A 14,236-nucleotide genomic window follows, 5' to 3' on the forward strand; every position below is an offset into this window, starting at 1 on the left:
CGGGCTGTGGGGCCCTGCGAGCGGCTGCCAAAGAGCTTTCCAACGAGGCACGGCTTTCCCTCCTGGCTCTTTGGGCGTGGGAGCTGTGGCCAGAGCCGCGGCCCTACCGGAAAATGCTTCGCAGGCTCGCGCGGCGGCGCCACGTGGGTGCCGGTGGCGCCAAGGCTGACGGCCGCCGCAAAGCCCGCAGCCCCACGGGCTGTGGGGCCCTGCGAGCGGCTGCCAAAGAGCTTTCCAACGAGGCACGGCTTTCCCTCCTGGCTCTTCGGGCGTGGGAGCTGTCGCCAGAGCTGCGGCCCTACAGGAAAATGCTTCGCAGGCTGGCGCGACGGTGCCATTGGGCGCAGGTGGCGTCGAGACTGACGGTCGCCGCAAACCCCGCAGCCCCACGGGCGGTGGGGCCACGCGAGCGGCTAACAAAGAGCTTTCCAACGAGGCACGGCTTTCCCTCCTGGCTCTTCGGGCGTGGGAGCTGTGGCCAGAGCCGTGGCCCTACCGGAAAATGCTTCGCAGGCTGGCGCGGCGGCGCCCCGTGGGCGCCGGTAGCGCCAAGGCTGACGGCCACCGCAAAGCCCGCAGCCCCACAGGCTGTGGGGCCACACGAGCGGCTCCCAAAGAGCTTTCCAACGAGGCACGGCTGTCCCTCCTGGCTCTTCGGGCGTGGGAGCTGTGGCCACAGACGCGGCCCTACCGGAAAATGCTTCGCAGGCTGGCACAGCGTCGCAACATGGGCGCCGGTGGCACCGAGGCTGACGGCCGACGCAAAGCCCGCAGCCCCACGGGCTGTGGGGCCACGCGAGCGGCTGCCAAAGAGCTTTCCAACGAGGCACGGCTTTCCCTCCTGGCTCTTCGGGCGTGGGAGCTGTGGCCACAGACGCGGCCCTACCGGAAAATGCTTCGCAGGCTGGCGCGGCGGCGCCACGTGTGCGCCGGTGGCGCCGAGGCTGACGGCCGCCGCAAAGCCCGCAGCCCCACGGGCTGTGGGGCCACGCGAGTGGCTGCCAAAGAGCTTTCCAACGAGGCACGGCTTTCCCTCCTGGCTCTTCGGGCGTGGGAGCTGTCGCCAGAGCCGCGGCCCTACCGGAAAATGCTTCGCAGGCTGGCGCGGCGGCGACACGTGGGCGCCGGTGGCGCCGAGGCTGACGGCCGCCGCAAAGCCCGCAGCCCCACGGGCTGTGGGGCCACGCGAGCAGCTGCCAAAGAGCTTTCCAAGGAGGCACGGCTTTCCCTCCTGGCTCTTCGGGCGTGGGAGCTGTGGCCAGAGCCGCGGCCCTACCGGAAAATGCTTCGCAGGCTGGCGCGGCGGCGCCACGTGGGCGCCGGTGGCGCCGAGGCTGACGTCCGCCGCAAAGCCCGCAGCCCCACGGGCTGTCGGGCCACGCGAGCGGCTGCCAAAGAGCTTTCCAACGAGGCACGGCTTTCCCTCCTGGCTCTTCGGGCGTGGGAGCTGTCGCCAGAGACGCGGCCCTACCCGAAAATGCTTCGCAGGCTGGCGCGGCGGCGCCACGTGGGCGCCGGTGGCGCCGAGGCTGACAGCAGACGCAAAGCCCGCAGCCCCACGGGCTGTGGGGCCACGCGAGCGGCTGCCAAAGAGCTTTCCAACGAGGCACGGCTTTCCCTCCTGGCTCTTCGGGCGTGGGAGCTGTGGCCACAGACGCGGCCCTACCGGAAAATGCTTCGCAGGCTGGCGCAGCGTCGCAACATGGGCGCCGGTGGCACTGAGGCTGACAGCCGCCGCAAAGCCCGCAGCCCCACGGGCTGTGGGGCCACGCGAGCGGCTGCCAAAGAGCTTTCCAACGAGGCAAGGCTTTCCCTCCTGGCTCTTCGGGCATCGGAGCTGTGGCCAGAGCTGCGGCCCTACCGGAAAATGCTTCGCAGGCTGCCGCGGCGGCGCAACGTGGGCGCTGGTGGCGCCGAGGCTGACGGCCGCCGCAAAGCCCGCAGCCCCACGGGCTGTGGGGCCACGCGAGCGGCTGCCAAAGAGCTTTCCAACGAGGCACGGCTTTCCCTCCTGGCTCTTCGGGCGTGGGAGCTGTGGCCAGAGCCGCGGCCCTACCGGAAAATGCTTCGCAGGCTGGCGCGGCGGCGCCAGGTGGGCGCCGGTGGCGCCGAGGCTGACGGCCGCCGCAAAGCCCGCAGCCCCACGGGCTGTGGGGCCACGCGAGCGGCTGCCAAAGAGCTTTCCAACGAGGCACGGCTTTCCCTCCTGGCTCTTCGGGCGTGGGAGCTGTCGCCAGAGCCGCGGCCCTACCCGAAAATGCTTCGCGGGCTGGCACAGCGGCGCCACGTGGGCGCTGGTGGCGCCGAGGCTGACGGCCGCCGCAAAGCCCGCAGCCCCACGGGCTGTGGGGCCACGCGAGCGGCTGCCAAAGAGCTTTCCAACGAGGCACGGCTTTCCCTCCTGGCTCTTCGGGCGTGGGAGCTGTCGCCAGAGCCGCGGCCCTACCCGAAAATGCTTCGCGGGCTGGCACAGCGGCGCCACGTGGTCGCTGGTGGCGCCGAGGCTGACGGCCGCCGCAAAGCCCGCAGCCCCACGGGCTGTGGGGCCATGCGAGCGGCTGCCAAAGAGCTTTCCAACGAGGCACGGCTTTCCCTCCTGGCTCTTCGGGCGTGGGAGCTGTGGCCAGAGCCGCGGCCCTACCGGAAAATGCTTCGCAGGCTGGCGCGGCGGCGCCACGTGGGCGCCGGTGGCGCCGAGGCTGACGGCCGCCGCAAAGCCCGCAGCCCCACGGGCGGTGGGGCCACGCGAGCGGCTGCCAAAGAGCTTTCCAACGACGCACGGCTTTCCCTCCTGGCTCTTTGGGCGTGGGAGCTGTGGCCAGAGCCGCGGCCCTACCGGAAAATGCTTCGCAGGCTGGCGCGGCGGCACCACGTGGGCGCCGGTGGTGCCGAGGCTGACGGCCGCCGCAAAGCACGCAGCCCCACGGGCTGTGGGGCCATGCGAGCGGCTGCCAAAGAACTTTCCAACAAGGCACGGCTTTCCCTCCTGGCTCTTCGGGCGTGGGAGCTGTGGCCAGAGCCGCGGCCCTACCGTAAAATGCTTCGCAGGCTGGCGCGGCGGCGCCACGTGGGCGCCGGTGGCGCCGAGGCTGACGGCCGCCGCAAAGCCCGCAGCCCCACGGGCTGTGGGGCCACGCGAGCAGCTGCCAAAGAGCTTTCCAACGAGGCACGGCTTTCCCTCCTGGCTCTTCGGGCGTGGGAGCTGTGGCCAGAGCCGCGGCCCTACCGGAAAATGCTTCGCAGGCTGGCGCGGCGGCGCCACGTGGGCGCCGGTGGCGCCGAGGCTGACGGCCGCCGCAAAGCCCGCAGCCCCACGGGCTGTGGGGCCACGCGAGCGGCTGCCAAAGAGCTTTCCAACGAGGCACGGCTTTCCCTCCTGGCTCTTCGGGCGTGGGAGCTGTGGCCAGAGCCGCGGCCCTACCGGAAAATGCTTCGCAGGCTGGCGCGGCACCGCCACTTGGGCGCCGGTGGCACCAAGGCGGACGGCCGCCGCAAAGCCCGCAGCCCCACGGGCTGTGGGGCCACGCGAGCGGCTGCCAAAGAGCTTTCCAACGAGGCATGGCTTTCCCTCCTGGCTCTTCGGGCGTGGGAGCTGTGGCCAGAGCCGCGGCCCTACCGGAAAATGCTTCGCAGGCTGGCGCGGCGGACCACGTGGGCGCCGGTGGCGCCGAGGCTGACGGCCGCCGCAAAGCCCGCAGCCCCACGGGCTGTGGGGCCACGCGAGCGGCTGCCAAAGAGCTTTCCAACGAGGCACGGCTTTCCCTCCTGGCTCTTCGGGCATGGGAGCTGTGGCCAGAGCCGCGGCCCTACCGGAAAATGCTTCGCAGGCTGGCGCGGCGGCGCCACGTGGGCGCCGGTGGCGCCGAGGCTGACGGCCGCCGCAAAGCCCGCAGCCCCACGGGCGGTGGGGCCACGCGAGCGGCTGCCAAAGAGCTTTTCAATGAGGCACGGCTTTCCCTCCTGGCTCTTCGGCTCTTCATTTTCCACTGGCCCGAATTTTCCTCCAAACCATTTTCCGATAGAGCCGTGGCTCTGGAGACATCTCCCACGCCCGAAGAGCCAGCAGGGAAAGCCGTGCCTCCTTGGAAAGCTCTTTGGCAGCTGCTCCCGTGGCCCCACAGCCCGTGGGGCTGCAGGGTTTCCTTCTGCCTTCAGAGTGTCAAAACCCCCCTTTCCCACTTGGCGCCGCGCCAGCCTCCAAAATTTACATATGTCCGAATGTCTGGAGATAGCGCGCACGCCCAAAGAGCCAGGAGGGAAAACTGTGCCTTGTTCTAAAGCTCTTTGGGAACCACTTGCGTGGTCCCACAGACCACGCTCCCCCCCCGGGTGCCATACGTTTCTCCTGCGCATGCGCCCCCCCATTGCCGTACGGCTGTACTGCGCATGCGCACCGGCGGGTTCCGTACCGTTGTACCGCTCCCCCCAAACCCCCCCCCCAGAAGACATAAAGGTGGCCACAGAAGCCACAGCTCCTTTCGTTCTGCTTTAAGTTCCCAGCAGGCAAAGCAACAGACATTTTTATTTCCATTGGGCACTCACCTGTGGTGATTCTCTTACCACTTTTGTTTGAGTGCCATCTACTTGTTGCTGTGAAGAAGAGAGCTCTGCAGGCGTTGCTTTATTTTTGCGATCTTCAGATATTTTTGTGGTTAATTGTTAATTGTGTTTTATGGTTTTGGAAGACTGCTGGAAACAGGTAATTTCAGAAGACTGATGAGCGCTTCCTGGATCCTGGAGAACTAAAGTGCCATAGAGACGAGCTTCGAAGGACTGAGGGAGATCCTGGAGGAGTAAAGTGCCGTAGAGAGGTGCGTGGGAGGACTGAGCGGGAACTTCCAAGCTCCTGGAGGACTAAAGTGCCATAGAGCGGCACGTCGGCTGACTGCGCGGCACCCCGGAGGACTAAAGTGCCATAGAGAGGCACGTCGGCTGACTGCGCGGCACCCCGGAGGACTATAGTGCCATAGAGCGGCACGTCGGCTGACTGAGCGGCGCCCTGGAGGACTAAAGTGCCATAGAGAGGCGCGTCGGCGGACTGAGGGGCGTCCTGGAGGACTAAAGTGCCATAGAGAGGCGCGTCGGCTGACTGAGGGGCGTCCTGGAGGACTATAAAACCATAGAGAGGCGCGTCGGCGGACTGAGGGGCACCCCGGAGGACTAAAGTGCCATAGAGAGGCGCGTCGGCGGACTGAGGGGCGCCCCGGAGGACTATAAAACCATAGAGAGGCGCGTCGGCTGACTGAGGGGCGCCCCGGAGGACTAAAATGCCATAGAGAGGCGCGTCGGCGGACTGAGGGGCACCCCGGAGGACTAAAGTGCCATAGAGAGGCGCGTCGGCTGACTGCGCGGCACCCCGGAGGACTAAAGTGCCATTAAGAGGCGCGTCGGCGGACTGAGGGGCACCCCGGAGGACTAAAGTGCCATAGAGAGGCGCGTCGGCGGACTGAGGGGCGTCCTGGAGGACTAAAGTGCCATAGAGAGGCGCGTCGGCTGACTGAGGGGCGTCCCGGAGGACTAAAATGCCATAGAGAGGCGCGTCGGCGGACTGAGCGGCCTCCTGGAGGACTAAAGTGCCATAGAGAGGCGCGTCGGCTGACTGCGCGGCACCCCGGAGGACTAAAGTGCCATAGAGAGGCGCGTCGGCTGACTGAGGGGCACCCCGGAGGACTAAAATGCCATAGAGAGGCGCGTCGGCTGACTGAGCGGCCTCCTGGAGGACTAAAGTGCCATAGAGAGGCGCGTCGGCGGACTGAGGGGCCATGGAAATGGACAACCGGAAAACTGCCGGGCACTGACGGGGGCGCGGTAACGCGCAAGAGCCGATACTGGAGCGCCGACGGCCGCTCTCGAGGCCGGGCGGGCGGCACCGATCGCGCTCCAGGTGTCGCGGAGCTCGACGGAGTCCCGGCGGTCCTGGTTCGCCCTCCGGCCGCCGCGCTCTCGAGACCGGCGCCTGAACGGGCCCCGCGGAGCCGCGCATGCGCACGAGCTGCGGAAGAACGCGCAGCGCCGCCGGGGGCGGGGCCAGGGCGGGGCGGGGGCGGGGCACAGCGCCCGGAGGAGCGCGCACCTGCAGGACCCGCCTCCAGCCGCCGGGCGGCAGCACCCCCTCAGTTATTTACACAGTATCGATTTGGGGAATTTATATCCCCTGTTGAACTTTCTACAGCAAATCTGCTTAGACTTTAACATTTATGATACAGAATATCTATTTAGACTGTCTGCTTACACATCTATTTTGACACTAATATCTTTTTATAAATACATTGTTTAAAATATTTTTATATTGTAGGATCTTTTATATAACAGGGAAGCACAGAATCATAGAATCCTTAGACATAGAGGTTTTTATTTTGAACTTATTTTACATACATAATATTATTTATCAGTATATATATTTCTCATATATAAATGAGAGATTGTTCTCTATTTCAATGCCTCACGCCCATAGTTACAGGTTTTCACATTTTTTAATGCATCCCAAGATTTTCAGATGTTTTGGGGCTGTGAACCACCTCTTTTGGGAGACCCTCACGTAACCCCACGTCCCCCAATCACCTGCTCCTCCGCCACATCATCGCTGCCCCAATGACATCGAGGTACCCCAAATTACATCCTCGCAACCCTGAGACACACAGACGTCCTTCTACTCACTCCAAAAAAATGCCCAAAACACCCAGACTCAGGGCTGGCCCCTTCCCCTCAGGGGGGCTCCGCCACCGGCTGCAAACCTGGGCTGGGGCATCTCTCGAGCAGCACGAGACACCTACGACGAGGCACCTGGAAAACAAAAATCCCCAATTATAGCTCAGCATCTTAAAAAGTAGCCCGGAAGGGAGTAGAGGAATTCTGTCAGACCGAGGGACAGGACAGTCGCTGAGCTACAGGAGGATTCTGGGGACGCAGCTCAGCTCCAAACACAGCACAGCCTGCAAAAGCCAGCGCCAGCTCAACTCTTAAAGCCAGGATTAAGTCTAATTGCTACCATTTTGAACACGCTCTTAGCATAACAGTAAACCTTCTCACTGGTGTTGGGAAATGCCTTGTCCCTTCCCTTTCGGTGAAAAGGTGTGCGTTGGGTTTATATACACCGAATAAAAATACTTACGCTATAAAGGTATTTGACTTTCTTCAGGCACTAATTTCACTTGCACAGCTGAGAATTGATACCATAACACTATCTCTCTCCAAAATACATAGTTATAATTGGACTACAAGGTTTTTTGTGTGCTACGCAACAAGGAGGGGCATCTGGCCAGCGGCACTGCCCGAGAGAGATGCTACTGGGCTGCCGGGGAAACACGCCACTGAAAGCCAGACAGAAATAAAGTACTTTAGAGCAAGCTGTCTAAATATCAGGGGCAAAAAAAATCCATTGCATTCAGTTGCCTCTTTTTAAAGCGTTAGAGCAAATACCTTCCTCCATCTCTGGGGCACCTTGTGGCACTTCATCTCTCTTTCCCTCTCTCTCATCCCATTCGAGCCCCCATTGCTCTCTGCTCCGCAGCTTCTTTATCCTCGTCTCTGCATCCAGGGGGTCCCCACTCACTTCCTCGCTCATCTCTCCTTTGCCGAGATGCTCTGTCAAGCTCCAGTGCTCCCAGAGCATTTGGCAGGAGCTGGTGTCCCCTGGGAGGGGGAAGCAGGTGTAACGGGGGTCCCAGTGGGATGTCGGGGGGTACCAGGGGGGACTCCAACGGATCCCAGAGGGTTCTGGGGTGTCCTGGGGGGGACTCAGGGGATTCTGGTGTGTTCTGGAGGGGTGTGTGGGAGGGTCCCAGGGGGAATGTAGGGGGTTCCAGAAGGCTCAACGGAGTCTTGAGGGAACACAACAGGTCCCAGGGGGATCCTGGAGGGCCCTGGGGGGGCTGTCAGGGGGTGGGGTACCAGAGGGACGTGGCGGGTACCAGCAGGCGCTCCAGGGGGTGCCAGAGGGCTCTGGCGTGTCCTGGGGGGCTCCAGGGGGGATCTGTGGGGTCCTGGAGGGGGTGTGGGAAGGTCCTAGAGGGGTCCTGGGGGGAATGTGGGGGATCCCAGAAGGCTCCAGGGAACCCTGAGGGGAACATGAGAGGTCCTAGATGGTCCCGGATAGTCCCAGAAGCGTCCTGGGAGAAGATGAAGCAGGACATCCCGCAGAGCTCTTGTGGGGGGGCAGGGGGTCCCAGGAGATTCTAGGGGGTCTCAGGGGGATCCTGGGGGGGTTGGGAGATCCCAGAAGGTATCAGAGGGCTCTGGGGGGTCCCAGACTGTCTCAGGGAGCTCTGGAGGGGTCCCAGCATCCCCATACCTGTGACATGGATGGCGACGGCACAGGCCCCCGAGGAACAACTGGTGAGGGGGCCGCCTGCGCTGGGGGCGGAAACATGCCAGTCATGGGGGACATTCCCTTGAAGACGAAGACAATGACCTTGGAGAAGGTGCTGAGCCTCTTGCAGACCCTCCGGTACAGCTCACTGTAGGACTCCTTGTCCTGCAGGACGGGACACGGTGGAGGGTCACAGGGACCCCCAAACACTGGAGAATGCCTCGACCCTCCCCTCCCACCCCCAGCCCTGCCCCCCATCACCCCTTAGCCCATACCCCTCTCCCCGTCACAGCCCCTCTCCAACTCGGCACCCACTTCAGGCCACAGCCCCCTCCCCAAACGCAGGGCTCCCCCAGCACAGTCCTCCCACCCACCCAGCACCCCCTCAGACCTCCCCGTTTGCCCCCAATACACTTTCAGGACCCCCCTCCCCACTGCCCGGGCCCCCACAGCCCCCCCGTTCCCCCAGCCCCCCTCAAGGTCCCCCCTTGAAAGAGATCCCCAAAAGCAGCAGCTGAAAGGGGCCCAGGGAAGAGGGACACATTCTGCAGAGAAGGGGAGGCAAAAGACCCATGGCCCAGCTTGCAGCACCCCAAAACCAACAGCATTGCCTTCGCCAATTCCACGGGAGCTGCATTTGTCCCAGAGCAGGACAAGCAGGTCCACAGCAAAGCCTAGGGGTCCTGGGAGGAGTCTCAAGCTCTTCTGGCGTCATATTTCTTTAGAGCTTTCTCCCTGCCTTCCCAGAAAAAGCTTTCCCTGTGCTGGAGATCAGGCTCCAATGGGAAAGAAACAGGCTTGTTTCTGCTGCTTTCCCCTGACGTGGACCAGGCTGGGTGGGTTGCGACAGGCACAGGACTAGTTACGGGTGCACCATGCAGCTTCTTCTAGCAACCATATTTCAGCTGAGCTGCCCTGAAACGCGTAAGAGTGAAGCAGACTGAGTCTCCCCCACAGTCTTTGCCTGCATACGATTTATCATTTGGGCATGTCCCGCTGGCTTTGGGACAGACAGATAGACTCAAAACACAAACAAAAGCACCAGCATAACCCCTGAACTTGAAGTTCATCTTCAATAAAGAAACCCAGTCCTTGAATTTATCGGCTTTCCAAGAACCAAGGTGTGCTGCAGGGAGCTCCTCTACACCTCCAGGAGCCTTGCAGGAGGACACACAGTACCATCACAGAAGGACCAAAAAAAAAAAAAAGAGAGAAGAAAAGCTTATTCTATTTTTCACACAGGCTGACTTTCTATGAGGAATTTGTAAGCTTGGAATGAAGAAAAAGAGCCTGTATGTGTTCAGCTACTGCACTGAGGGGAAGTTATGTTACTGTCTTCTCTTGTCCTTTTCTGAATTTCTGATTCTTGGGATGCTGATTTTCCTTCTGCCTTTTCAATTCTTATTCTGCTTTCGGCATGAGCTTCAGTTCTTACCTTCTGTTGCAAGAGCTCTGAATGTGGCAATGAAGACTGCCTAAACGATGAAGTCCCAAGGACGAGAGGCTTGCCATGAAAGCGGCTCAGGACACCCAAGCCCAATTACCTACGAAGCCCCTTCTGCAACTACAGAGGGGGTCAGCTCGTGGGAAAAACCACGATGGCATGATGTGGCAACTCAAAGACCAAAAATGGACACCTTATGGCTACAGAAACTGGTGCTAAAAAAACAATAGACCAACAAGGACAAGAGAGTATAACTGCCATGACTGATACCAAAGCAAGCCTCATTGGACAGTTAAGGAAAACAAGCAAAACTGGGATAACAGAGAAGGCTTGCGTGGCCAGGGACTGCAATAAAGAAAAGACGCCTGGACGGAGACTATTAAGAGCGGGGATAATGTACATACTCTTCTCCGAGAAATTCCTGGGAAGACTGCGCCAGAAATCTGCAATGGACATAAGCACCTTGTTGATGCTTCTAAGTAGCGGTGACCATGACATCCGAACGAATGGTGAAGGGATGGATATGAAAATTAAGTCAGGGAATGTGGTGACTAAAAGGCACAAGGGAGCACAGACCTCAGAGTTCCAGACAGTATATTTTAAAGTACACCTCACGTACCAAATGAGCAATGGGTACCGTCACCTCCGTGGCCTGCTTTGTACGGCTGATCCTCCTGCCTCCCCTGCCCTTGGTGTCTCTGAGCCATAGTTCTGACAGTTTCCTACGCTCGCACCTAAGCCATGATATGTGCCTATTAAAATAGCCTTAACCCACCCTTAACCCCTCCACTACCGTTTAACTCCAAACAGCCCGTCCTCCTCTTCGGCTCTGTCATTGCCGGAGCTCCTACCTCGGGACCTCCTGCAGGGATGAGACCCATCTGACAGTCAGTGCCGTGCACGGCGACAGAGGCCCGGACGGTTGACACTGCGTTTCTCGTAACCTCATTGTACCTCGTATTGGCTGCAGAGCAACTCAAACAGAACAAATCTCATTGACGGCGGAATCCGACTGCAAAACCAACCTGAGGACAACTGACGAACCCGCTTCCCCTTCCCAACCATCCCTTGGTCCCAAAACTTTAGAAACCCCTTCTCTTCTTCTGAAAAGTCGGGGAAGAAACCCCACTCCTTCCTGACAGCTCCTTGCCCTGTATTTGCACCCCTGTGTCTGTCTTCCGAGCCCTGCCCTGCTCCCGCAGGTACCTCCAGTCCTCCCACATCCCCTGGGCTCTGGGCTCTGCTACGGGCCTACACAGTAAGTGAATGTGAGACACTTACAGCCTGGGAGGGGCCTGCTGCAGGCTGCAACGGAACGACATGGTACCTTATGGGCGACTGGGAAAGGCGACAAGCTGTTCCATGCCCTGAAAAACACTAGGCCTGCTGCTTTCCCGAGAAATGCTGAAACTCCTGATACAGAGGGATACAAGATGCTCCCTAACACCTGCTAGAACTTACTATCAGTCCTATAGACAAAGATGGCAACAACTTTAACAATATCCAACAGAAACAGTGAAAAAAATCAAGGTTCCTTCTACAGTAAACTCAGAAATGCCGAAAAACCACAATGCACCTAAAATAAAATTAAACAAAAACAAGAACGCAGAATATTAAACCGCCTTGCGACTCCTGAACTCCCCATATACAACCACTGACCCAAGAACAAGCCGTGCACAACAAATGTACTTTCTGCTATAGATGCTGCTCAACCTTGACTCACCCCGAAGCTCCTGCCTCAGACCGACAGACGGACGGACGGACACCTCGGCCCCTCTGTGCCTCAGAACGCGGCTGCCTGTGGCTCGGCCAGCTCAGACCGCGGGTGCCCAAAGGAGCGGAGCACCCAGCCCAAAGCGGCCCCCCAGCAGAGCCACAGGGAGCGGTGGCGGGTGTTCTGCTCTGTAAGACACACCGAACAAAGACAAGGACCTTTACTAGAAACTGTGATTTTCTTTTGCTACAGCTTTGTCTGTCACACCAGCCGTGCGACCAGGTCGGTAGTTAAACTTCGTTTTACTGAGACAAACACAAACTTGTATTTAAATAGATAAAATTAGCTTAAGATCATACTAATCCACGTGGGAAAGTACTTCATTCAATGCAATAGCAACATTATTAGCAGAAATTATGTGTTTTAGCTTCCTATTGAAGAAACCAGACACTATGAGGTTATGATTCATTTCTAGCAATACCAGAGATATTTCCTAACTTCTACCAGAGCTACGTTCTGGATAGGACTGAACAACAAAGCAGAACTAGATCCCACACGAATCCCTTCCCAAACTTATCTTTGGTTGTAAAGAGAATTATTTACTGTAAATCACCAACAACTCTGAGTCACTGACCCTCCTTGATGGTCTCTCTAAGTCCCTTAACAGAAATAGACAAGGCCCACCCCAAAAAGCATAGAAATACAAGAAATGCATCTCATAGGAGGACTACAAAGGCAAGAGAAGTCTCTTGCCTTCTCTGAAAAACCCAAGAGGAGATCTGAGCTAACAAGAGATATCTTTGGGGTACCAGGGACTGAAGAGAAGCATATTATAAGCCACAGAAACGAAAAGACAGCTCTGGAGCACAAAGAAGCCCTCAGAAAAGGTTCTGACAGAACAGGAGACATCATCACAGGGATTAGAGGGGTCCTGAGGAGGCCAAGAGAGCAAAGAAGTCCTGAGGATACAATGAGGAACTCAAAAGGGAATTTAACAAAGTACAGATGCCCTCGGGGGGCTGAGGACTGAATGGAGGCACATCAAAAAGATGAGAGGACAAAAAGACTGACCTGGTTAACAGATACGGAGTCAGGAAGGGTTCTGAGGAAAAAGGGGATGAAAAACCCCCTCCTGAGCTAAAATAGGTCTCTGAGGCACTGGGGATGTCTCAGAAGAGCTCAGGAAAGGCTGCAGAGGATTCTTGAGGGAGGGCAGAGAGACCAAAGAAGCCTCAGAGACAACAACAAGGAACTCTGAAGGGGATTTCAACAAAGTACAGGTGTCATCAGGGGGCAGGGGCCAAATGGAGGTACCCTAAATGGCAAAGAGGGGACGGAACAGAGAAATCCTAGATAGCATAGAGGACAAAATGTTTTGGGTCTCCAAGAAGGCATTAGGAATGGTTCTGAGGGAGCAAGAGGGCTCCAGAGTGTACTACAGAGGTGAAGGAGGGCTGTGGTGCGAAAGGAAGGTCTACAGGAGGCATCGTGAAAGATGAGAGCAGCCCTGAGGAGAAGGACTTGGGGGTGCTGGTGGGTGAGAAGCTCAACATGAGCCGGCAATGTACACTCACAGCCCAGAAAGCCAACGGCATCCTGGGCCGCATCAATAGAAGCGTGGCCAGCAGGGCAAGGGAGTTGATTCTGCCCCTCTGCTCCGCTCTGGTGAGACCCCACCTGGAGTACTGTGCCCAGCTCTGGAGTCCTCAGCACAAGAAGGACATGGAGCTGTTGGAACGGGTCCAGTGGAGGGCCACAAAGATGATCAGAGGGTTGGAGCACCTCTCCCTTGAGGACAGGCTGAGAGAGTTGGGGCTGTTCAGCCTGGAGAAGAGAAGGCTCCAGGGACACCTTATGGCAGCCTTCCAGTACCTGAAGGGGGCTACAGGGAAGCTGGGGAGGGACTCTGGAGCAGGGAGTGTTATGACAGGATGAGGGGTAATGGTTTTAAACTGAAAGAGGGTAGATTTAGATTGGATATCAGGAAGAAATTCCTTGCTGTGAGGGTGGTGAGCCCCTGGCCCAGGTTGCCCAGAGAAGCTGTGGCTGCCCCATCCCTGGAGGGGTTCAAGGCCAGGCTGGGTGAGGCTTTGATGGTCTGGTGGGAGGTGTCCCTGCCCATGGCCGGGGGGTTGGAGCTAGATGATCTTTAAGGTCCCTTCCAACCCGAACCATTCTGTGATTCTATGATTCTATGTTCCCTATGGCTTTTGCCAGGCTTTGCAAGTGGGCCCTGGTGGGTACACCGGAGCGGAGGAACGCAGCCCCCTGGAGCAGCCCCCAGCCCTGCAGCCCTGCACCACCCTGCCACCTCTCCTGATGGTTCATCACCACCTGAGTCCCTGCGGCTGGCCATGGAGTCCCCTGCGTCCCCTGTTCCACAGGTGCTTGGCTGTGGGGTGCCCTGTGTCCCCCATCACTGTGGATCCCCCTACGGGGTCCCCCCCTGTGTCCCCCACCCCCATACAACCCAAACCACCAGGTCCTCCCCATCTCCCCAGCCCCATGTCCTCTCACCCCGCCCCATGATCAGGGTAGTCCCCACGTCCCCACAGTGCTCCCGAGCGTACTGGAGGGTACTCAGGCATGGGACACGCAGTGCCTGACACCCAAGAAGACCCTCAGCACCCTCTGTGCCCCCACCTCAAAACCAGCACCAAGCACTCCTGCAACACCCACGCCTGCACCCTGGAGCTTGGGAAGGGGCTGGGTTGGGGCAGGCTGGGGGCCGGGGTGCCAGGACACTGTGGCCCCCAGTGCCCCATCCCCC

The 14,236-nt window shown here is 59.2% G+C and overlaps 1 protein-coding gene across 2 annotated transcripts in view; it reads right to left on the bottom strand.

The window, feature by feature from the left end:
• MCL1 (MCL1 apoptosis regulator, BCL2 family member) overlaps positions 1 to 14,236 on the bottom strand; it is a 35,859-nt gene that overhangs the window by 13,346 nt on the left and 8,277 nt on the right. The window contains exons 4-6 of one of the 2 annotated variants that reach the window (XM_063357036.1): positions 8,291 to 8,473; positions 7,420 to 7,632; positions 6,416 to 6,783 (exon numbers count right to left, since the gene is read on the bottom strand). In XM_063357036.1, the coding sequence (XP_063213106.1) occupies positions 8,374 to 8,473 (100 nt within the window). In that variant the 3' untranslated portion in view covers positions 6,416 to 6,783; positions 7,420 to 7,632; positions 8,291 to 8,373. Of the gene's footprint in view, positions 1 to 6,415; positions 6,784 to 7,419; positions 7,633 to 8,290; positions 8,474 to 14,236 lie in introns of those variants that run through there. The other variant, XM_063357037.1, reaches the window with a different exon arrangement.

The sequence above is a fragment of the Chroicocephalus ridibundus genome, chromosome 21 (assembly GCF_963924245.1).
Source record: "Chroicocephalus ridibundus chromosome 21, bChrRid1.1, whole genome shotgun sequence".
Taxonomy (NCBI): domain Eukaryota; kingdom Metazoa; phylum Chordata; class Aves; order Charadriiformes; family Laridae; genus Chroicocephalus; species Chroicocephalus ridibundus.